This window comes from Mizuhopecten yessoensis, unplaced genomic scaffold, assembly GCF_002113885.1.
Source record: "Mizuhopecten yessoensis strain PY_sf001 unplaced genomic scaffold, ASM211388v2 scaffold2417, whole genome shotgun sequence".
NCBI lineage: Eukaryota > Metazoa > Mollusca > Bivalvia > Pectinida > Pectinidae > Mizuhopecten > Mizuhopecten yessoensis.
This window is the reverse complement of record NW_018404536.1, coordinates 203553-229485: the sequence shown is the minus strand read 5'-3', so window position 1 is coordinate 229485 and position 25933 is coordinate 203553. Positions and strand designations below refer to the sequence as shown.

Sequence of the window (25933 nt, the reverse complement as noted above, 5' to 3'; positions counted from 1 at the left end):
GACAGTGTCAACAAAGTGCAGGTGCGCTGATGCATGGTATTTAGGAATCTATTAATTATTTACGTCGGTGTGAGAGGACGTTGAACACCAACATGTCGACGTCCAAGGAAAACATGCAGGTGAGTGAGATAGCTATTAAATGGCTGACTCAAATATAACGAGGAGCGTACATTACGTCGAGTTGACAATAACATTGACATACTTTCTGTAAAATGTTGTGTTATAAATATATAGCAGATTTTAAACCAGGTGTGTAGAGGGGATTTAAAGTCCTGTGTACACAGACATATATTCACACGTCCGTGATACAAAATTGATCGAATGACTATTCTGATATCCATAGAACAATATATAATAACTCTTAAGAATCTGTACTTTAAAACACATTTGTATTTGTATTATACAATTAGGACAATATATATATATATATAGGTTATACCACATGTAAACCTTACATGTTCGTATACATGTATATATATACTATGCTTGCGTACATGTATCTATATACCGTTATGTGCATCCTTTGCATGTACCACATGTATGAAATACAATGTATATATATATCACCTCAGTGGGAGGTAATATAATTGTCTACGGATCGATATGACACAATACATTGGTTAAGTGACAATGTGACACGTGAATGTATTATCTATTTACTGTTATAACTTGAAGTGGTTCTGCTATGATGCCCATTGATTAACTACTTACTCTTTTGTTGTGTCATCGCTGGGGACATTAAACCATGCTGATTTCAAAACAGGGATACATTATATAGAACCACATACAATGCCATTCATTTTAACAGATCTTCTGTCAGGCCTAAACGATTTGGCATTTTCATCAGACGTACGCCTAACCGAATTTCAGACCATACCGCTGAACAGAGTCGAACAATTGCATTTTCATTTGGTGATATACTGTTTTGTTGCTATTAACATTTTTTTTTTTTTACAAATTAGATTATGCATTAAACTTCGGGGTTATTAATGACTATATTTGCCAGTAATACATAATTTAACAGAGGGAATGATATGACATTTTGTTGTTGAATATGACAATGTAGGCAGTGTTTATTGTACAAAGCCTGTAACATAAATATTGGGCCAGACCAGGGGTTTCTGCTTCACTCATTAATCTTTTAGTAACTTTTAGGACATGCCAGCAAATATGATAAACTGTTGTATACTATTTTGACTTCTTATACGTTACATCATTCTTTGAAATTCATTTTCTTCTGTGCTGATTAAATTAGAATACTGAGCATCCCTATTGATCCTCATACTGTTTCTCCTATCATTGTTTCGCCAGTTTTAATTAACTGCTAGACGGCAATTCTGTAATTTCTCAACACTCTTTAAGACGTATTATCCAAATCCCACGAAGAGGAATTAATCATACTCCACCACAAAAGTTAACGAGTTTGAAGTAAAGAGTAAATGTGTAATGTCCTACACTATTACCACCCTGTCACAACCAACGGTGTAGTTTTACTGATATTCGTATTTGTTCCGTGTATGACAAATGCCTGCGTAGGGGGGTTGGCTGGGAGGAAAGGGTGCTACTTCCCGGACTAAACAATGACATGATTGTTTCCCAATACTAACAAGAGGACCTTGTTTACGTGGTCGGTAAACTCCGTAATGGCCGCTTTGTGTATTGGCCGCACAAAAACTGTACAGATCTGTATTGTCGATAAAGGTTATGGAAGTACTTATGAAGTCTTAAGCTCGAAACAATGGCCATTTAACACTGATATTTAAATCTCCTCTGTAGTTGTCAAAATAAATTGAAAACTTTAGGAATAAGTTCAACATTTAAATCAAGGCTATAAACTTATCGATTTTATAAAATATTATAAAATCTATAAGGATTATATTAAATCTGGGCAATTACATGTGAGTACGCCAGGAACGGACTGTTTAGACCGAGGTACCTGGCCTGTATTTGTTAAGGCTGGTGTGAAATAGTATACCATAATTTGTTGAACTTACTAGGACCAAAGAAACAATTACAGGGTGTACGTTAAGACCTATCCTGTCGGACAGGGAATGGTATTAGACGTTTAAGGGATTTAGATAAACACATGGAAAGACAGCCACAATGGACCAGGACAGGGTGACAGTTTATTTGAACAAGAAATTAGGCATACATTTAATTTTCAATCTGTTAAGCGCCTTCTCCCGTCATACCTTTACATCTATGCTAAAAATCATACAAATGATAAATACACACTTATTATTAAAAATCGAGTATGTTTTACTAGAGTTAACGAAGTGATGCACATGTCTTAAACATTGGGTTGAAGTATCCGCGGGAAGATAGGAATTATCAAACAAGCGTCATACCTGACAAATGAGATGAAGATTTTGTAGTAATAAACGGCAATAAGTGACAGAAAAGAAAGAAACCGTAATACATGGTAGCTCGTATAAAACAACACAATTGTCAATGATGCTGTATCGGAATATTTAGCAGATCTAAATATATATATACATCGTGTACATGTTTTGTCCTCCCCATGCCTTTTTTTTTTATTTATGTAGGAAATAAGACAGAATGACAAAAAAATATGGAATTGATTTTCATTCTTATATATCTAATATGCCCTGTAGTTGCTCCATATCCCATCTCTTTGCTTTGCTCTGTTTTAACATGCAGTCCGACTCGGAACACGAGGATTTAGATGACATTGGAGAAATACTAATGGTAACCAACATCGCTGCCTGTCCAGCGTACTATTGTAGTGTAGCTTCGATCAGTGTAGTTGCATCAAGTGGGATGTGATGGGACAGATGGGAATCTTAGCAAATTAGTAAATTAGTCTTCCTGAATCGTGATCTGTGCTGTCTGTATCTTTCATGTAATCTTTCATCGATGTGATGTAATTCTTCTATTGGCTGGAGCACACGTTTTATAGACGTTCTTTAACTTAGTGCTGACAAGCGCTATTGTATGGCCCATTATGGAAATATATTTACATTTGCGCTGCAACCCACTTTATGAACATTACTAGCAGAAATGCATTTCATTTGAGTATGAAAGCAAAAACTCTCGTGACGTAACATGTGGTCTACATATGACGTTATAGATTAACATTGTTCAATAAGAGCTTCAAATAACATGGAGAAATGCCCCTGCCTCAAACGCTCAAATGACTACGGTTAATTATTGGCGTCGATTTTAGTTAAATAGGGCTGTTCCACCAATGTTGTTTAAAGGACGACGCATAAACGAAAGGCAGTAAATAAATAAATAAATTAATAACAAACAAATAAAAATAAACAATTGTTCAATAGTAAAAATGTAAATATATGGATTGAACGGCGTGTTTTGTAATTTTCATGCCGGTATGAACGCCAATCGGTTCCATCCAAAGTAAACATGAAGCCATAGCGGGCTTCATGCAATATGGATGTAACCGATTTGCGTTCATACCGGCATGAAAATTAAAAAAAAACGCCGTTCAATCCCTGTTTAGAATCAAATCTGTTTGGAAAAAAAATGGAATTGCTTATGTGTCCAGACGGTGTTGATAGTTTCTGTAACTGGGGACTTATCTCAAAAATGTTCTCCAGTCGTGAATCCATATGACGTCTTTTTTATTATGCAACCATCAAATCTCATTCTGACCTATACAGTTCCTTCTGTTTCGTTTTCGTGACTGAACGTCTATGATGTTCTGCATATGTCAGATACGTGATGCTTCAGGTAGGTTTGTGGGGGGGAACCAGAATACATATATACCAGTCTGCACTTGTAATCACGTGTATGCCTATACCTACAGCTGATCTTTCTTGATCAAAGACTGGCTGAACAAGCATTATTCGGTTGTTCCTGATCAGATACAGTTGTATAGGGTCGTCCTTCATTTCAGTGTTGTGATACCCTGGCCCCGGTTGCTCAAAGGTTGGGTAGAGTTAACTAGAAATTGAGGACATTTTGAAATTTGATTATAACAAAATCGCGAACATCTGATATCATTCACTGCTATTCCGTCTTTGCGTATTGCAGAGTTATCTTCTCTTGTGAGCAGGTATTGATTGTTACGTCACTTGTTTGTGAGAGTAACGTCATCAATTTTTGTGAAAACGACGTAATTTTCTCGCACAAACCAATGCCGTAACAATCAATACCTGCTCCCAAGAGAAGATAACTCTGCAATACGCAAAGACGGTATAGATTTGTTGAGACAAATACGATTGATGTGTTTTGAGGATTTTATTTGCTTTTGAAGCCCTCATTCCGTATTGGCAACAATTTGAATTTTTCAATAACCACTGGTTATATTTAAGTAACCTTTGAACAATCGGGGCATGGAAGACAACTTGCGTTGGTGTAGTACAGCATTACTTCTTAGTCGTCTTGGTAGGTCTGCATGGTAAAGGACAATATTAAATGTTAGTTGTAGGTCTGTGTGGTAAAAGACAATATTAAATGCTAGTTGTAGGTCTGTGTGGTAAAGGACAATATTAAATGCTAGTTGTAGGTCTGTGAGGTAAAGGACACTATTAAATGTTAGTTGTAGGTCTGTGTGGTAAATGACAATATTAAATGTTAGTTGTAGGTCTGTGTGGGACAATATCAAATGTTAGTTGTAGGTCTGTGTGGTAAAGGACAATATTAAATGTCAGTTAGTTGTAGGTCAGTGTGGTAAAGGACAATATTAAATGCTAGATGTAGGTCTGTGTGGTAAAGGACAATATTAAATGTCAGTTAGTTGTAGGTCAGTGTGGTAAAGGACAATATTAAATGTTAGTTAGTTGTAGTTCAGTGTGGTAAAGGACAATATTAAATGTTAGTTGTAGATCTGTGTGGTAAAGGACAATATTAAATGTTAGTTGTAGGACTGTGTGGTAAAGGACAATATTAAATGTTAGTTAGTTGTAGGTCAGGGTGGTAAAGGACAATATTAAATGTTAGTTGTAGGACTGTGTGGTAAAGGACAATATTAAATGTTAGTTGTAGGACTGTGTGGTAAAGGACAATATTAAATGTTAGTTAGTTGTAGGTCAGTGTGGTAAAGGACAATATTAAATGCTAGATGTAGGTCTGTGTGGTAAAGGACAATATTAAATGTCAGTTAGTTGTAGGTCAGTGTGGTAAAGGACAATATTAAATGTCAGTTGTAGGTCTGTGTGGTAAAGGACAATATTAAGTGTTAGTTGTAGGTCTGTGTGGGACAATATTAAATTTTAGTTGTAGGTCTGTGTGGTAAAGGACAATATTAAATGTTAGTTAGTTGTAGGTCAGTGTGGTAAAGGACAATATTAAATGTTAGTTGTAGGTCTGTGTGGTAAAGGACAATATTAAATGTTAGTTAGTTGTAGGTCAGTGTGGTAAAGGACAATATTAAATGCTAGTTGTAGGTCTGTGTGGTAAAGGACAATATTAGATGTTAGTTGTAGGTCTGTGTGGTAAATGACAATATTAAATGTTAGTTGTAGGTCTGTGTGGTAAATGACAATATTAAATGTTAATTGTAGGTCTGTGTGGTAAATGACAATATTAAATGCTAGTTGTAGGTCTGTGTGATAAAGGATAATATCAACTGTTAGTTGTAGGTTTGTGTGGTAAAGGACAATATTAAATGCTAGTTGTAGGTCTTTGTGGTAAAGGAAATATTAAATGCTAGTTATAGGTCTGTGTGGTAAAGGACAATATTAAATGTTAGTTGTAGGTCTGTGTGGTAAAGGATAATCTCAACTGTTAGTTGTAGGTCTGTGTTGTAAAGGACAATATTAAATGCTAGTTATAGGTCTGCATGTTAAAGGACCATATTAAATTAAAATTGTAGGTCTGTGTGGGACATTATTAAATGTTAGTTGTAGGTCTGTGTGGTAAAGTACAATATTAAATTTTAGTTGTAGAACTGTGTGGGACAATATCAAATGTTAGTTGTAGGTCTGTGTGGTAAAGGATAATATTAATTGTTAGTTGTAGGTCTGTGTGGTAAAGGACAATATTAAATGCTAGTTGTAGGTCTGCATGTTAAAGGACAATATTAAATATTAGTTGTAGGTTTGTTTGGTAAAGGACAATATTAAATGCTAGTTGCAGGTCTGTGTGGTAAAGGACAATATTAAATGCTAGTTATAGGTCTGTGTGGTAAAGGACAATATTAAATGTTAGTTGTAGGTCTGTGTGATAAAGGATAATATCAACTGTTAGTTGTAGGTTTGTGTGGGACGATATTAAATATTAGTTGTAGGTTTGTGTGGTAAAGGACAATATTAAATGTTAGTTGTAGGTCTGTGTGGTAAAGGATAATATCAACTTTTAGTTGTAGGTTTGTGTGGTAAAGGACAATATTAAATGTTAGTTGTAGGTCTGTGTGGTAAATGCCAATATTAAATGTTAATTGTAGGTCTGTGTGGTAAATGACAATATTAAATACTAGTTGTAGGTCTGTGTGGTAAAGGATAATCTCAACTGTTAGTGGTAGGTCTGTGTGGTAAAGGATAATCTCAACTGTTAGTTGTAGGTCTGTGTGATAAAGGATAAGATCAACTGTTAGTTGTAGGTTTGCGTGGTAAAGGACAATATTAAATGTTGGTTGTAGGTCTGTGTGGTAAATGACAATATTAAATACTAGTTGTAGGTCTGTGTGGTACAGGACAATATTAAATGCTAGTTATAGGTCTGCATGTTAAAGGACCATATCAAATTAAAATTGTAGGTCTATGTGGGACAATATTAAATGTTAGTTGTAGGTCTGTGTGGTAAAGTACAATATTAAATATTAGTTGTAGGACTGTGGGACAATATCAAATGTTAGTTGTAGGTCTGTGTGGTAAAGGATAATATTAACTGTTAGTTGTAGGTCTGTGTGGTAAAGGACAATATTAAATGCTAGTTGTAGGTCTGCATGTTAAAGGACAATATTAAATATTAGTTGTAGGACTGTGGGACAATATCAAATGTTAGTTGTAGGTCTGTGTGGGACAATATTAAATGTTAGTTGTAGGTTTGTGTGGTAAAGGACAATATTAAATGCTAGTTGCAGGTCTGTGTGGTAAAGGACAATATTAAACGCTAGTTATAGGTCTGTGTGGTAAAGGACAATATTAAATGTTAGTTGTAGGTCTGTGTGATAAAGGATAATATCAACTGTTAGTTGTAGGTTTGTGTGGTAAAGGACAATATTAAATGCTAGTTGTAGGTCTTTGTGGTAAAGGAAATATTAAATGCTAGTTATAGGTCTGTGTGGTAAAGGACAATATTAAATGTTAGTTGTAGGTCTGTGTGGTAAAGGATAATCTCAACTGTTAGTTGTATGTTTGTGTGGTAAAGGACAATATTAAATGCTAGTTATAGGTCTGCATGTTAAAGGACAATATTAAATTAAAATTGTAGGTCTGTGTGGGACCATATTAAATGTTAGTTGTAGGTCTGTGTGGTAAAGTACAATATTAAATTTTAGTTGTAGGACTGTGTGGGACAATATCAAATGTTAGTTGTAGGTCTGTGTGGTAGAGGACAATATTAACTGTTAGTTGTATGTCTGTGTGGTAAAGGACAATATTAAATGCTAGTTGTAGGACTGTGTGGGACAATATCAAATGTTAGTTGTATGTCTGTGTGGTAAAGGACAATTTTAGATATAGTTATAGGTCTTCATGTTAAAAGACCATATTAAATATTAGGTCTGTGTAGTACAACATGAAATGTTAGTTGTAGGTCTGTGTAGTACAACATTAAATGTTAGTTGTAGGTCTGTTTACATGTAGGGCGACATGAAATGTTAGTTGTAGGTCTGTGTAGAACAACATTAAATGTTAGTTGTAGGTCTGTGTAGGACAACATTAAATGTTAGGTGTAGGTCTGCTTACATGTAGGGCGACATGAAATGTTAGATGTAGGTCTGTACTAGTACAACATTAAATGCTAGTTGTAGGTCTGTGTAGGACAACATTAAATGTTAGGTGTAGGTCTGCTTACATGTAGGGCGACATGAACTGTTAGTTGTAGGTCTGTGTAGGACAACATTAAATGCTAGTTGTAGGTCTGTGTAGGACAACATTAAATGCTAGTTGTAGGTCTGCTTACATGGAGGGCGACATGAAATGTTAGTTGTAGGTCTGTACTAGTACAACATTAAATGCTAGTTGTAGGTCTGTGTAGGACAACATTAAATGTTAGGTGTAGGTCTGCTTACATGTAGGGCGACATGAACTGTTAGTTGTAGGTCTGTGTAGGACAACATTAAATGTTAGTTGTAGGTCTGTACTAGTACAACATTACATGCTAGTTGTAGGTCTGTGTAGGACAACATTAAATGTTAGGTGTAGGTCTGCTTACATGTAGGGCGACATTAAATGTTAGTTGTAGGTCTGTGTAAAACAACATTAAATGTTATTTGTAGGTCTGTGTAGTACAACATTAAATGTTAGTTGTAGTGAAATGTTAGTTGTAGGTCTGTGTAGGACAACATTAAATGCTAGTTGTATGTCTGTGTAGTACAACATTAAATGTTAGTTGAAGGTCTGTGCAGGACAATATTAAATGTTAGTTGTAGGGCTGTGTGGTAAAGGACAATATTAAATGTTAGTTGTAGGTAGTTATAGGTCTTCATGTTAAAAGACCATATTAAATATTAGGTCTGTGTAGTACAACATGAAATGTTAGTTGTAGGTCTGTGTAGTCCAACATTAAATGTTAGTTGTAGGTCTGTGTATTACAACATTAAATGTTAGTTGAAGGTCTGTGTAGGACAATATTAAATGTTAGTAAATGTTAGTTGTAGGTCTGTACTAGTACAACATTAAATGCTAGTTGTAGGTCTGTGTAGTACAAAATTAAATGTTAGTTGTAGGTCTGCTTACATGTAGGGCGACATGAACTGTTAGTTGTAGGTCTGTGTAGGACAACATTAAATGCTAGTTGTAGGTCTGCTTACATGTAGGGCGACATGAACTGTTAGTTGTAGGTCTGTGTAGGACAACATTTAATGTTAGGTGTAGGTCTGCTTACATGTCGGGCGATATGAAATGTTAGTTGTAGGTCTGTACTAGTACAACATTACATGCTAGTTGTAGGTCTGTGTAGGACAACATTAAATGCTAGTTGTAGGTCTGTGTAGGACAACATTAAATGTTAGGTGTAGGTCTGCTTACATGTAGGGCGACATGAACTGTTAGTTGTAGGTCTGTGTAGGACAACATTAAATGTTAGGTGTAGGTCTGCTTACATGTAGGGCGACATGAAATGTTAGTTGTAGGTCTGTGTAAAACAACATTAAATGTTATTTGTAGGTCTGTGTAGTACAACATTAAATGTTAGTTGAAGGTCTGTGTAGGACAATATTAAATGTTAGTTGTAGGGCTGGGTAGTACAACATTAAATGTTAGTTGTAGGTCTGTGTAGTACAACATTAAATGTTAGTTGAAGGTCTGTGTAGGACAATATTAAATGTTAGTTGTAGGGCTGTGTAGTACAACATTAAATGTTAGTTGTAGGTCTGTGTAGTACAAGATTAAGTGTTAGTTGTAGGTCTGTGTCGGACAACATTAAATGCTAGTTGTAGGTCTGCTTACATAAAGGGCGACATGAAATGTTAGTTGTAGGTCTGTGTAGGACAACATTAAATGCTAGTTGTAGGTCTGCTTACATAAAGGGCGACATGAAATGTTAGTTGTAGGTCTGTGAAGGACAACATTAAATGTTAGTTGTAGGTCTGTGAAGGACAACTAGTTGTAGGTCTGTGTAGGACAACATTAAATGTTAGTTGTAGGTCTGTACTAGTACTACATTAAATGTTAGTTGTAGGTCTGTGTAGGACAACATTAAATTTTAGTTGTAGGGCTGTGTAGGACAACATTAAATGTTAGTTGTAGTTCTGTACTAGTACAACATTAAATGTTAGTTGTAGGTCTGTGTCGGACAACATTAAATTCTAGTTGTAGGTCTGCTTACATAAAGGGCGACATGAAATGTTATTTGTAGGTCTGTGAAGGACAACATTAAATGTTAGTTGTAGGTCTGTGAAGGACAACTAGTTGTAGGTCTGTGTAGGACAACATTAAATGTTAGTTGTAGGTCTCTGTGTAGGACAACATTAAATGCTAGTTGTAGGTCTGTACTAGTACAACATTAAATGCTATTTGTAGGTCTGTGTAGGACAACATTAAATTTTAGTTGTAGGGCTGTGTAGGACAACATTAAATGTTAGTTGTAGTTCTGTACTAGTACAACATTAAATGTTAGTTGTATGTCTATGAAGGACAACATTAAATGTTAGTTGTAGGTCTGTGAAGGACAACTAGTTGTAGGTCTGTGTAGGACAACATTAAATGTTAGTTGTAGGTCTGTACTAGTACTACATTAAATGTTAGTTGTAGGTCTGTGTAGGACAACATTAAATGTTAGTTGTAGGTCTGTATTAAGTGTTAGTTGTAGGTCTGTGTCGGACAACATTAAATTCTAGTTGTAGGTCTGCTTACATAAAGGGCGACATGAAATGTTATTTGTAGGTCTGTGAAGGACAACATTAAATGTTAGTTGTAGGTCTGTGAAGGACAACATTAAATGTTAGTTGTAGGTCTGTGAAGGACAACATTAAATGTTAGTTCTAGGTCTGTGTAGGACAACATTAAATGCTAGTTGTAGGTCTGTACTAGTACAACATTAAATTTTAGTTGTAGGTCTGCTTACATGTAGTACAACATTAAATGTTAGTTGTAGGTCTGTACTAGTACTACATTAAATGTTAGTTGTAGGTCTGTGTAGGACAACATTAAATGTCAGTTTTAGGTCTGTGTAGGACAACATTAAATTTTAGTTGTATGTCTGTGTAGTACAACATTAAGTGTTAGTTGTAGGGCTGTGTCGGACAACATTAAATGTTAGTTGTAGGTCTGTGTAGGACAACATTAAATGTCAGTTTTAGGTCTGTGTAGGACAACATTAAATTTTAGTTGTAGGGCTGTGTAGGACAACATTAAATGTTAGTTTTAGGTCTGTACTAGTACAACATTAAATGCTAGTTGTAGGTCTGTGTACGACAACATTAAATTTTAGTTGTAGGTCTGTGTAGTACAACATTAAGTGTTAGTTGTAGGGCTGTGTCGGACAACATTAAATGTTAGTTGTAGGTCTGTGTAGGACAACATTAAATGTTAGTTGTAGGTCTGTGAAGGACAACTAGTTGTAGGTCTGTGTAGGACAACATTAAATGCTAGTTGTAGGTCTGTAGTAGTACAACATTAAATGTTAGTTGTAGGTCTGTGTAGGACAACATTAAATTTTAGTTGTAGGGCTGTGTAGGACAACATTAAATGTTAGTTTTAGGTCTGTACTAGTACAACATTAAATGCTAGTTGTAGGTCTGTGTAGGACAACATTAAATTTTAGTTGTAGGTCTGTGTAGTACAACATTAAGTGTTAGTTGTAGGTCTGTGTCGGACAACATTAAATGTTAGTTGTAGGTCTGCTTACATGTAGTACAACATTAAATGTTAGTTGTAGGTCTGTACTAGTACAACATTAAATGCTAGTTGTAGGTCTGTGTAGGACAACATTAAATGCTAGTTGTAGGTCTGTACTAGTACAACATTAAATGCTAGTTGTAGGTCTGTGTAGGACAACATTAAATGCTAGTTGTAGGTCTGATTACATGTAGGGCGACATGAAATGTTAGTTGTAGGTCTGTGTAGGACAACATTAAATGTTAGTTGTAGGTCTGTGTAGGAAAACATTAAATGTCAGTTGTAGGTCCGTGTAGGACAACATTAAATTTTAGTTGTAGGGCTGTGTAGGACAACATTAAATGTTAGTTGTAGGTCTGTACTAGTACAACATTAAATGTTAGTTGTATGTCTATGAAGGACAACATTAAATGTTAGTTGTAGGTCTGTGAAGGACAACATTAAATGTTAGTTGTAGGTCTGTGTAGGACAACATTAAATTTTAGTTGTAGGGCTGTGTAGGACAACATTAAATGTTAGGTGTAGGTCTGTTCTAGTACAACATTAAATGTTAGTTGTAGGTCTGTACTAGTACAACATTAAATGCTAGTTGTAGGTCTGTGTATGACAACATTAAATTTTAGTTGTAGGTCTGTGTAGGACAACATTAAATTTTAGTTGTAGGGCTGCTTACATGTAGGGCGACATGAAATGTTAGTGAGGAGTCTTTGTTTACCTATATTGATTTAAACATTGATCTTAGCATACTTTTTATATAAGCTACCAATCTGTGTACTCATTGTATGTAACCACTGGCTCGCAACGTCTTTTTCATCAAATAGCTAATAAAACGAGATTAAGGTTATACTTAACACATAAAACGGTTCTCATCGACATACTACATCATATAATTCAGATTTAGTCCATCGACTCCTTAGATTATTAACTATTGATCGTGTTTGCACCGTACACAGTGGGAACCTGACTGTAAACGTTACTATGATCAAACATATAGCAATGTCACAAACAGTTATTCATTTGGGGTTTCAATTCTACCAACCAAATTAGAAATGATTTGTATTTCTGTGTGAAAGTTTGTTGTACACTCTACATATGTATGATAGTACTAGTCTCAACAAACATGGATAGGAAAATTCGTAGCTTGGTCATTAACTTCCAAACAAACCTTAATAGGAAACTTTGTAGCTTGGTCATTAGGTTCCAAACTAACCTGGATAGGAAAATGTGTAGCTTGGTCATTAACTTCCAAACGAACCTGGATATGAAACTTTGTAGCTTGGTCATTAGCTTCCAAACTAACCTTCAAATTGTCAACTAATGGTACACATATTCTGAGTCAATTTTATCGATGTTAGTGTTGTATATCTGTTCAGCGTCATAACTGTATAGTAGATATTGGCTTGTAGGTATTTCGAACTGTGATAATACGAGTACTTTTATGCCACTTGTTAATTTAAATATAGGGTGAACTGTTTGTTACGTTGTACGGTGGGTAACGGATCACTGAAACCTTTAATATCATTACCAGACTCAATGTCAATGGTTAGTCAACGGGAGATATTTGTGTATCACCTGCTGTCGTACATACAGCTATATTTAGCACGAGTTTGTGAAAATGTCTTTTGTAGTATTGAAATTATCCATTTATTTGTTAGAAGTTATCTTTGTTAAATGTGTGTAGAAATAATCAATTTACTCATTGTCTGTGTCTGAAACGATATTGTTTTAGTAGTAACACGTTTGTTTAATGTATTCACCATTTTTATTACATAGTTTTCAGTAGTAACGACTTTGCTATCAATATCGGCTTTATGTGACGTTTGGATTAGACTGTTGTTTTCAGATATCTCGTGCATTTTACATTGTATGACTTTTATACAATACGTTTTGTCGGAATTAGAACACACGGTAAGCTCATTGTTATCATTGTGAGCAAAAGTATACCTTACTCCAAGTATCAGTTCACGTCCCGTGACCACTGTAGCCCTACAGGTGCCACAATATGTATGCGAGGAGCTTTAACTTTTTTGATACTTTTTTGTGTTTTAATACTCTGTCTGTGACTTCCACTCACGGTCTACTGGTGGTAGTTACTCCGTATTTTAGTTGTATAAATACTATACGCAGTTACACTGAACGTGGTGTGTTATATTAAAACTGTCGGTATTTACACTGTATTTGTGTGTTGCATTACTATTGCTGGTAGAAAATGTACTTGTAAGTTCATGTAAATGATTGATATATAACTACAATCCACTGTAAATGATTGATATATAACTACCATCCACTGTAAATGTGTGATGCATTACCGTACTGCTAGTGGTAATATCACGGTACGTGTGCATGTATATTATTATTTTTATAGCTATACCATAGAACATTCCCTAGGACACTGAAATATGCTATAAATATGTTAAAAATGTAATATCGATAAAGCTTTGAATGACATATGTGTTCGATATCCGTTCTTGCCGACACTACATATTGGCGATAATGTAATTAATTAAAAGGTCATTTAAATAATGTTATTGTACGTATTATCACAAGTTTAATTTTGTCCTGACAGAAACTGCAGGAGGAATTCGACCTCCTAGAGGCAAAGCAACAAGATGTTAGGGGTAACTTTAAACGACTAGAGGCGGCCAAGAAGGAAAAAGATGCCAAGCAAGTCATGGAAAGCCTGTTTGACCAGCTCAAGGAAGCTATTGGCATGTACGACGACGTAAGTAGGGGTCAAAGACTAGAGATGCACATATTTTACCTCAAATTTATTTGAAAGCATTAATCAATAGTAAGACATATCCAAAAATACATCAAATATTCTTATAGTTATATCATCAAATAAACGTACAAATATAAATGAGATGGCCGCTTACCCCATTTTTGTTTTTTAAAAATACCGAAGTGTCAATATAACCGTCATTTGATCTAAAAATCGATAAAACAATGACAAAATATGAACAAATGAATTAGGTACACGGTGACTATAGAAAAGGTTCAACGAGCATAAGACCAAGTGTTCTGGAAGGGTAAGATATCAGGCTATGATAAAGCATTGATCACGCTTTGAACCCCAGCTGAAAATAGTTGTTCTCTTGTTCTTCCTCTATGCTATTGAAGAGTATCAACGTATCATCTATTTGTGGAACAGCTTACATCCGGTTGTGTGTTTCTTAGGTGGCCAAGGACATGGAAGAAATGTATCACGACGTTCGCAAAAATCTAGGTCGGCGGGAGGACGGAAGTGTCCGGAAGTAAGTATAGATTCTGTTCTTTGTCATTCACGTTCCTACCGAAATATATTGACATAGTCAGTTCATATCTGCTTGTTTTGTTTTTACAGTAAATTGTTTTATTCGTTTCACCATATCGACAGTCTACAAATATTGACACATGAAGTCAGTCACAGTTCACTAAAAGCTTTGACGCACAAGATACATTCCAGTGTGTTCATGTCATAAAAGAGGATATCGATAGTACATGTAAGGTTTAACCTCGTTTCATTTGACTGTTTAGGCGACCGCCACTCTCGCCAGAGGAACAAGAAATGACATATGAACTAAAAGCACAATTAATGAAAAATGTTGAAACGCAAAATCAGAGATTGAAATCAGAAATATCCTTACACGAAAAAATGTCAGAAGCCAAAAGCCAAAGCGCACAGAACAAAAAGACGACAGAGGACGCCTCACTTTCGAAAACAAATTCACTCCGACTCATGAAGATGTTTGAGAAGAAGGCCAAAGATTGTAAGTAGTGTAGTAAAAATGTCAAGATCTGATTGCATTTGGAACTGCTTCTTAACTTGATTCAAATTCCATAACCCAATTGGCATTCAAACGATGTCCTTTTTATTTTTATTAATATTAGAGTTTTAGCCGCATTCGAAGTGATACACTCTTAGAAATTAATTGTACCTTTGTGTTTACGTACAAATGTCAATGTTTAGATATCTTGACATTTTAAGCTCATAATTTATGTTTTCTACCAGTTGTATCATTTGCAATTTTTATATATATGTAGCTTAGGGCTAAATCTAGTTAGATGTAGATGTTTGGTCACATGTAATTGTGGAATTTAGTTTTGGTATCATTGTTTATTTTTTGTGCTTTTAACGTTTTCAGCTGAAACAAAGTTAAAAGATATGCAGTCAGAGCTCTCTAAATCCCAACAGTTAGCAAAAAAGTACCAACAGTTATATGAGATGGAGAAGAGGAAGATGGGCGGAGGGATGGAGGGTCCAAGTATCACGCCTATTTCAATGGAATCTGACGGGAGGGGCACACCTAAAATGCCAAACCAGTCTTCCTATTCCTTCATGGGTACAGGTCAACGGGTCAACGACATCATCCGCAAAACTGAGGTAATGTGCCACAGTGTTGTTATACTGATTTTCTTATCAGTTTAATCCACTGACAGTGGTTTTACGTTGAATTTTAAGGTCCATCTTTTAACAAAAATTGTATCATCTAGATAATCGATTTCATTAAATTTATCACATATTTTAAAAATGGATTTAACTTAACTGGCCAATCTGTATTCAAAGACCGCACTTGTAAATTTCATAAAGTTGTCGCTTATAACATATGGTGTTTAAGTACTGGCTCAGTTAGCAATAATTGACCTTATTTTACATTACAAGATATTGTGCATTATAACGATAAATAACTCTTTCAGTATAAAGTAACCTATTTGAACTATTCTTCGAGGAATAATTATTTGGACATGTCCCTTTTCTATAAGTGTAATAACATCCCATTTTACCTACCCTTCGAGCAATAATTTAACGTATTGTTACCGTTTGATCTTCACACAGGTATTACTAGAGGAGAATGACGTATTAAAACGAGAGATCCATAGACTTAAGCAGGACAACATGACCTTGATAAAGAAAGCTAAACACGCCATGACAGACAAAGACGGGCTTCTGGTAAGTACAGGATGGATGATCAACTATGTTCTTTAATCAAATAAATGTTGACCGTCGCCATGCTAAAATATGATTTCTTTAACATTCCAAGTACCAGATTTGTAACAATTGCAAATGTGTATGTCAGTGCAGTACAACCTAACAATAGATTTACCTTCTACAGACAAAGCACTTCAAACACTCGAACTGATTATATTATATGAGTAATATTAAATTGATATCGTTCGGTGGTTTTATGTCACCATCACATATGTACATCATAACGATAAAGATACACTCACAGGAGTGGAATATCAGATCAGATATGTTCACTTCAATGTCTCTTCAGCAGTTATTAGATAACACACATTTTCTTACATTCCTCTTGGTTTGACTATAATCACGACGTGGAGGTCGTTGATTTGTGATGGTGAATTGGTATTACTATTTCTTATTAACAACTGGTCAATATTTTCTTTATGACGTCACTTCCATTGTAACGTCACAATGCCAAATGCAGTACTTTCCGACGTTCCACCTTGGTTAATGATCAAAACATTATTCATCATCTAATGTAACGGTTAAGGGCTTTTTATCTCTATAGATATGTGGTTATATGCACCTGAGACAAAATATATTGACTGAGACGAACACCTGAAAAATAGTCCATAATTGATAGATATTATATAGAATACGTTCTCTGATTTGTTTGCATAGGGCCGAACATTAGTAGTTAGTTTCGTTCTAACATGCAGGAGTGTGAACTGCACTCATTCAGAAAATTAAAAGTCAACAATCAATTGTGTAGAAAACAAAAGGTGCATGTTACTCTTTTTGTGTGCTTGTTAGATAGTAGTGTCCAAATAGAGTTTGAAACTTGTCCTCAGTTTTAATAATTATGACGAAATATATTGTATTTTACCAAATATAACGCGTGTTATTATAACAAAGTAGGTTGTAACAATGTTTTTACCTTTTCCAGACACGGCTAGAGACTAGTGAAGCAAACAGAAAACAGTTATATAAAAGACTGGACAGAGAGAAAACACAGGTGAGTCTCCCTTACACGTATTTATAAAGGACTGTCCTTGTTTATGTGAAAAACATTTATTTTGCATTGGATGTGTTGAATATTTAAGGCATGATTGGTATCCATTTTGAAGGCAATAGATATTCATTGTACATAATAGAAATCACATATCAGAATTATTTTCCATAGACCATTTTGTTATTCTAAAGGGAAAGGACATATGCTTTAGAGCTGTGGGTCAACTATATTTACAGTGAATGCATATAAAAGAGTTAACTTTAAACTGATTGAAACCTATTAAATGAAATACGACAAAATATAGGAGTTGAGAAATTACAAATGCAATGAAAGGAGAATTATAGTTCTTTTATATGAAATGATGTCCTTTTACCCAGATAAAGTTGTCTATTATATCTCTATTTGATACCTTTATTTCGAAGATGATGTAAAGTTTAAAATGTTAATTGTCTCTCCATTTCCCACATTATTATAGTATATTATTCGTATGTTCTCTGTAGATGCTCTCTGTATATCCGAGATGTGTTAGAGTAATGATGTTTTCTGTATAGATCTCTGTATATCCCGGATGTATTACAGTTTACAATCTTGATGTTCTCTGTATTTCTCGGGTGGATACAACTTTATAATGTGAATGTTCTCTTTGCTTCAGCACACAATGCTGTCTCGCAGTTTGACACGACAGGCATCAGATTGGATAGTTTTGAAAAAACAACTTGCTCAATTTGACGAGGAGTATAGGTGGAGCCAGGTAGGTGTTGTTTATAACAGTCCTAATGTTGTACCGGGTTATTGTCCTTATCACGTTATGCTCATCACGATTTCATTTCACACCATGCTTGATGAACTGTGGTCAGCACTATTGTCGTTAATTTCCAAAGTAATAATTTGTTTTGTATCAGTTATGCAAGAAAGACACAGAAAGCATTCTTCTTAAATTGGTCTTGTCATACAACGAAGGCATAAGCAATATGAAGCATATCAAACATATATACAAATATTAAGACCTAATGTAAAACACCCAATAACACACTATATCTTTTATCTGACCACATGACATCTCTATTACATTGACCGATCCATCTACTAATAATTTTGACGTGACTATATTGTATAACAATGTGCCTTTTTGTGATGCAATTAACGGATTTGATATGAGTAAAACGATATTTATATCATAACCTAACATTTAACCATTGTGTTTCATTACAGCGAATTCTTGGTAAAGCAGGCACTAATTAAGATTTCTGCTCTCTGTTTCTCAGATGCATGTTGAATAATAAAACACGATTATTCTCAGCAATGGAATTATCTGGTCTTCTTACATTCTTTATAAATATATTTTTCTCGTTTACATATACAGTGGTGTCGTATCGTGTGTGTAACATTTTGCATAATATGTAGTTCAGTATGCCATCATGTTGGAATGAATGTCTTATAGTCCTACTCATAAAGTATACATATGTGTATGTTTCCTTCCTCATTTATCATGTCAAGATGCATGTTCTCTTATTCCAAAAAGTAAATGAGTTTATTCAGCACCTTTTCTGTTGAAATTATCAAGACTGCTGTAGATTATAGGCAATACTGAACATTATACGATATGTCAATGTTTCATCACTAGAACTGGTACACATGTAGGTACATTGTGTATAGTTTGACAGTTTATATGTATGCACTTGTATGATAAACATGTATGTGTATGGTTTTATCATATCCAAGTACCTTGCGGTGCAGTCAAAGCAATTTATTCAGCTATATATTTGAAAATGGAATACAGTTTTGTTTAGTTACATTTCAAGATATTGATATCGTGTATACGTAGCTTCAGAATAGGAAGTCAAACTATTTTTACACTTTCTTCAACACTTTATGTCAAATAAAGAATCGATATTCCTATTTATCTTCTCACTCCCAATACACAGATTGAACGTCAAAAAGAGTACGCTCTCCAGAGGTTTGGGGCGTTACCGCCTATCCATGTAATGACCCCCATCACGGAGGTGTCCTCCGTCAGTGACTTTGATTACGATCACTAGACGACGGTATATAAATGTGTACCCTTATCTCACCATTGTCCTAGATAGTCAGTTGGTACACAGTGGAGGTTTTATGCAAATAACCAAACCAAGCTTTGCATGATACTTCAGAAGAAATGTTTCTATATTATCAATTCAAAAGACATAACTGGTTTTTTTTCGTTACAATATATGGTTCGGTCTTGAAAGAAATGCACTTATTTATGAATGCGTAGATACTATAATTAACAAAAACACTTACTACGATACATAAAATTACACTGCATGCTTTTATATCATTATTTGAACTTACCTGCATGTTGTCAGCACAAGTATATGTCCTTGTGTCAGTGACTGTGTGGTCTCTTAGATGATGCACAAACGGCATTTTATTTAATTTTAGTTGAAATTATAAGAACACTTTTGTTTAACCCAATGCACTAGTTCCTCTATTTTACATATAATATATTTCAGTCGGGAAATTCGAGTATAGATTGAAGTACCGAAATTAAGTTCGATTAATTACTGTTGTTGCTGACCATGTGATCGGTGGCTTACACAATGAGCTTAATAACATTGTGATATAATGAGTGAACTGGCAATTTTACTTCGTTATTACCTGTAAACAATATGTAAATGAGAGAGATATATGTGTATGTGTATTTATGTTTAATCAGTCAGTGTGCGTTGAATTGTCTTCCCTGTGATACTTTTCTTACACGTGTATGTTCTGCGTGTTACCAGCTACAGAAAAGCAAGCAAACAACCGGTAGAGTATACCACAATATGTAGACATGTAGTCGGCCAGGACATTGGTGATTTCTTGAACCCATTAGAAATTGTCGTTAGCACAGAAAAAAACATTTCATTATCCATGTATCGATTTTACAACACTTCTCTATGTAGTTGCGTGATTCTTCTTTCCCATACCTCAATATCACTAATGAGGTTTACATCGTTATAACGGGAATGGAAGAATCATGTAAACGAACTTACAGAAAATACGCGGGGCTCTTTTTTTCTTTGGTTTATCTATACATTGGAAGACTCGTCTTGGTCAGGACTAACTTGTCGCGCACAGCACTAGAGAGGATATTTCCCACTCTCTAACATATTATTTTGGACGTCTTAAGCATGATCATGTTCACTAACGCATTAAATAAGTATATCCTGTATATTAATTGACCTCAATATTGGTAATGGGTAATGATCTCAAAAAAGTATGTATGCGTTGTTAAGATAAAACAGTAAAATACTAATATTTTAACATTTCTATTTCCACAAACACAAACCATTTTCATTGTGATTTATAATCTGTTTAACCAACACCAGACACAGCGTCACCCAAGCGTGAAGCACTTCTATCTTATAGCTACATGTAGGGGCAGAATCAAGCTAGATATTCTGTTGTATCTTTGAAAATGCATACATGTGTATTCCATTATAGTAGACGTTTGTTAATAACATATTTTAAAACCAATTCCTAAATGAAAAATAATATGAAAATATTTCTTTTATATTACCTTCCCTTAAAGCAATAAGTTAGGAGAAACATGACTCGGGTTCCTTTCATAAGGGAATGGTATGAAACTAATGGAAGTATGGAACCCCATGTTGGTAAATCATCCCTCTGCGTATTAAAGGTAGTTAATGGTAGTAATCATGCAGTGAATATGCTGTCCTGCAATTGTGTATTGGCTGATTTTTATTGCAAGGCTGGTAATACCAAGGTAAAGAGTAGCTATGTTGATTTGAGAAAGACCTACCATACCTACCACCAGGGACAAAGAGAACACGCGATTGTCCCTAGTAGAGGCGGCAAGTCACAGAAGGGATACTTTCCACCTGTCAGTAGAATGTCGTCCAGTATTATCTCATCATTGCATAGGGAAAAATCATCCGCCGCAGATTGGGTTCGGATACCGGAAAGACCAAAGAGGGAAAAATCGACACTAAATATTGTCTTGCCTAAAGTCAAGGTTTCCAGGTGAAGAATGGCACACAGTCGTAACGAACACGTGGCGTAACTGTGGCAGTAACAAGGCATTTGACTAAACATCACTTTAGTGGCATATTGAAGACTCACGAACTTAATCTACTTCATGCAGATACTAAACCTAATCCCATCCACGAAACTCTAATTGACTCTAGTGTGTAGGAACAGTTACTAAGTAATTAATCTCTTATTGATATTATATTGCATCCTGACAAATAGATGATTGAAACAAAATGCTGTCTTTAATTATTTTTTTATATTTGTAAAATAGCTATAATAGCGTGTGACAATGAAACCACACTGTCTCCTCTTACCTTGCCCTTGATTTGTGTGAAGGTGTTTGTGACAAGAAACATCCTGGTCTACTCTGTATCCTGCCTGTTACCCGCTGTATGAGTGATCCCAGCATTACTCGAGACATCGACTTCACTATCCTTCACCGACCTTCACTTTCCAGTCTAACCCATGTGTATAATGGTTTCCGATCGTTATTTGCCGTCAATAAGAATTATTAAATATGAACTAGGAATAACGATACATACCCTTGACTGTTTTTTATGTTCTGGTTGGACAAATACAAGAAGAAATTTGACTTAAAGTTAGGATAAAGATAATCGAATGGTGTGGAAATGTTATTTTGTATAATTTATGTAATCGTACCTTTTCGGTTATTGAGCAAAGACATTCACTGGTATGAGTCTGAATGCGTTGATCAAGATCGCATCTAAATGACACGAAAGGTATGCTGAGAAATCTAAGAACACATCTTGTTTGAAAGACATGCAGATTATCGCACTTGCATGTGTCGGTTGTGGTATGCAAAGCAAATCTGAGAACTAGTGAAGGACAAGTCTAAACCTTACGTCGATATATAAAGACAGAACAGACCATGATTAAAAAAACAGGCGACACGAGGTGCTCCAAAAGGGATGGGGTCATGCTGTCTATTGTCAATCTCAGAAAAAAATAAACCGCAAAAAAATAGCTCCAGTTCTTGTCTAGCTAGTTATATAGATTTGTATAACTGTGTTGAGTCAGTTAGTAATCCGTAAAAATGCTAACACATGAATGTAATGTATATTTAGTATACGATATGTAATGTTCATAAAATATAATAAATTATACAGGAATGGTAGACAATTGTTAAATACATGCCGTAGTGACAGTATTGCTAATATCGCAATGTGCCGTGAAACCTAAACAGAAATATGTGCATGTAATATGTTTAAAATGTCCATGGTATCTTATGGTTGTATATTACGAAGTCTAATTTCCAGCTGTAGTATGCATGTGTCACTTACAAAGAATGGTATGAAATGGTTCCAATAGTACCTTTAACTAAATATATAACAAATACTATTGCATGTTTGTAATTGCCGTTTTGCATGTTTTGTTGCACGATAATTTCACTCGGAGAGTCTATTTTCTCATTTGCACGATATCGGCGTGTGGTATTTATTCTATACATATATGTACACGTAAATGAAATATAATGTTGTTCTATAAAAGCCGTATTATTTTATATATTTTATGAAATTTGTCTTATATGTATCACGTGTTTAGAAAAGTAATTTTATCACAATTTAATTTCTATTCAATTTCACCGATATGTACTTTTTATTGTGTCTATTATTTCATCCATGCACTATACATTTGTACTGTTTCAATTCATCAATGCTATTTCACCTTTAGATATGGTAGCTTTGAACTTTCATTAGAATCGTCTCTGAGTTATGTAAATTGTTTTTTTGAGATTATTATCATTTTTGAATGTTTTATGACAGACGAAACGATATATTTACTAAATGACACTGGGCCAATTCATGATATTATATTTTTGAAATTGTACGATAAGTACAGAACTTAGTTATCACTTATGGTTTCGTCTGTTATAGTAATCGTGTTGTGTGCGTATATGAAACTTATAACAAAAACTGATTTTGTATTTTTGCACGTGTATTACAGGTAGGCCCTGTAAATCCGCACGGAGCAGAACAACGCATGCACATGCACCAAGGGGTTAAAAATGTATATACGCCTAAGAGGATGTTGCCAGCGGAATCGTGGGGGCAAGCCAACCAGACGACACTTAATTCCCGTTAATTCACGCATGCACGTGAAGAACATATGTTATTCCTTTAAGAGGAGTATGGAAAGATTTCATTAGATTTCGTTATTCATCATCGTGCACTATGGTTTATGTTAGACTTTCTTATTGGTCGCAAGTGAAAAATGACATACTGATGTACGTTGACCAATCCACAACCTGACTGACATTTTATGATATACCAGAGTGTTTTGTGTACATCATTTCGATATGTTGTCAAAATATGAAATGGTATATATCGGATACAGATGATTACTTTCATATCTGATAAAAAAACATGGTTATTCATAGCCCCATCTTTGAAAATATCTGAAGTTCTTAGCTATTTTACTGTAAATGAAATTATTACCATGCAGGATTTTTAGTCACAAAAAACGTTCTGATAATTAGATATATGAATTTACAACAAATGGAAAGATAATGTATCAAATATTCACGTTATGTTGTTATTAAGTCCAAAGCAGAGAAGATTATTAAAACATCAATCTTACTTATTTGACATGAAAATCCGTCATCTATGTGCTAATTCACATATAACTTATCCATACGTATTGTGATTTCCTTGAATGTTGATTTGTCTACTGCGACTTTCTTTTATATACTTGTATGAAAATGCTTATGAACATGACACGTAAAATATTTATACGGTTTAGTAAATTTCACAAATCTTTTTTAAGATTCGTGATGATAAAATTCAGTTTTGCCATTTTAACCCTTGATCCTACCCCGTTAGTTTGTTTGGAAAACAGAAATAGTGGTAAGATTTTCACGTATAAAAACTGAGACCCTATTCCGTTACTTTGTTGGGAGCACAGAAATAATGGTAAGATATTCTTGTTATTTAATGTATATGTATGCTAGATCGTAGATGAATCACGGGGAAGCCAAATCCATAGCTGCCATGTAATAAACAGCTACTTAAAGCAGACGTTGGTAAAACCGTGTATTATACAGACGTAACAGTGAGACCAATCACGTACATGTGTACATTCAACGGTTACACCTGCTAATCATCTTTACTCACGATAATCCGTTCGATAAGATTACTATAATCCCGAAACTGTACTTTTATAGTGTCGACTTGGCACGTTGTAAAGTTGTATCATATTGAATACATATATTGATTACAAGAAATTATACCTTTTTAAATATAATATTGCATGTATAATTTCAATTGAAAATTGAGACTGAATATCACCAAATGATTTTGTAACCAATAGCCATGCTCCATTTTTCGTTTATAAATACAGGATCGATCCTTATGATATAAAAGAAACGATCATATACTTGGAAACAACATTTAATTCAGTATTATTTTTCTTCTTAATATGAACTTTTGTATGCCATGAATATTCATAAAAATGCAATTGTGTCATATTTGAAGACGTGGTGATAGCTTGGAATATTCTTTCTATCTGTAAACAGAAGCAAATTTTTCTCTATGGCCTCATAATTCTTATTTAAAATTAATGATAAAATAGGGTATAAGCTTTTTTCCTAATCATCAAAGATGTATAAACTAAAGGAGATGGGAAGGGTTTTACCACGGAGGGCTCTTATAGCTGAGCATAGTTTTATCAAAGATGAACAATTTCAATGTATCTTTTGGTTTCCGTGGATGTACATACATGGCCTTAAGTAAGATTTTATTTAATTACGATGGCATTTAAACGTTGAGGGTATATGTGTTTTATAGTAGAAAATGCTATTTTGTATTTTTTGTTACGATATTATTTGTAGAAATCATTACATTTACACACATTTAGCATGTACATGTACTAGTAATGCAGTTTCTGAATTTCTTAATTGTGTAACTAGGACTAAGCACCTTTCCCAGTTTCATTTATTAATTGTTTTCATATTTGTATATAGGTATTTGGCTTTATCTCACACTTTTTCAATCTAAATATTTTGACTTCCAACATTGCTGATGATCATGAGATTGTACACATGTCTTCTGCAGACCATTTGGTTTTTCTTCCTCTTTATTGACAATCTCTTGCTAACGTTTGTCAATGCGCCTTCTAGAATAAACTATTAGTCGTCTTTACATAAATATAGGTTTCAATGCTGCTCCTAAAATAAAAACCCGTGACATTTGATTCGCTCTCAATCAATCAGATGTCAGCGATCCTTGTACGTGTCCAAATCAGTGTGTTGCAATAGCCGAAAGCGTGCTATTTGATAAATTGTAAACCTGGATAAGTTTGTTCTGTGATAATCAATGGATCACAATCAATTACAAACCATGAAAGCGCTCACAGTTGTTCGAAAACAATCAGTTCCCTTGTTCGGGTGTATTATCTACTCCTGGTAAAAGCCTATAGTATTAAATGATACATTGCTGAAACTGTTTTCTGTAGAAACCCAATATAACCCTGTATATACTGTTGGGTTTTGTATAATATTTAATTGATGTGATCCTCCTA

General features: G+C 34.6%; 1 protein-coding gene across 4 annotated transcripts; it reads left to right on the top strand.

Moving 5' to 3' along the window:
• Window positions 1-25933, top strand: LOC110445927 (CAP-Gly domain-containing linker protein 1-like). Of its 4 annotated transcripts, none has more exons than XM_021490807.1 (10): window positions 1-119; window positions 13993-14148; window positions 14604-14680; window positions 14943-15175; window positions 15551-15789; window positions 16243-16356; window positions 17318-17386; window positions 18036-18134; window positions 18596-18605; window positions 23363-25933. In XM_021490807.1, exons 1-10 carry the CDS (start codon window positions 93-95, stop codon window positions 23419-23421), a joined length of 1083 nt encoding a protein of 360 aa, XP_021346482.1. In that variant the 5' UTR covers window positions 1-92; the 3' UTR covers window positions 23422-25933. The 4 variants fall into 4 exon arrangements, with proteins under 4 accessions (XP_021346482.1, XP_021346479.1, XP_021346481.1 ...); XM_021490804.1 differs by lacking the exon at window positions 18596-18605 and adding an exon at window positions 21117-21388 and having other exon boundaries at window positions 23363-23442; XM_021490806.1 differs by lacking the exon at window positions 18596-18605 and adding an exon at window positions 19309-19428 and having other exon boundaries at window positions 23363-23442.

What these genes read in the sequence shown, in the direction of transcription:
- LOC110445927 (XM_021490804.1), top strand. Translation starts at nt 93, where the DNA reads ATGTCGACGTCCAAGGAAAACATGCAG. An exon ending in TGAGAAGAAGGCCAAAGATT is followed by an intron (nt 15,176 to 15,550) that starts GTAAGTAGTGTA and finishes TAACGTTTTCAG; the next exon opens with CTGAAACAAAGTTAAAAGAT. An exon ending in TGGACAGAGAGAAAACACAG is followed by an intron (nt 17,387 to 18,035) that starts GTGAGTCTCCCT and finishes TCTTTGCTTCAG; the next exon opens with CACACAATGCTGTCTCGCAG.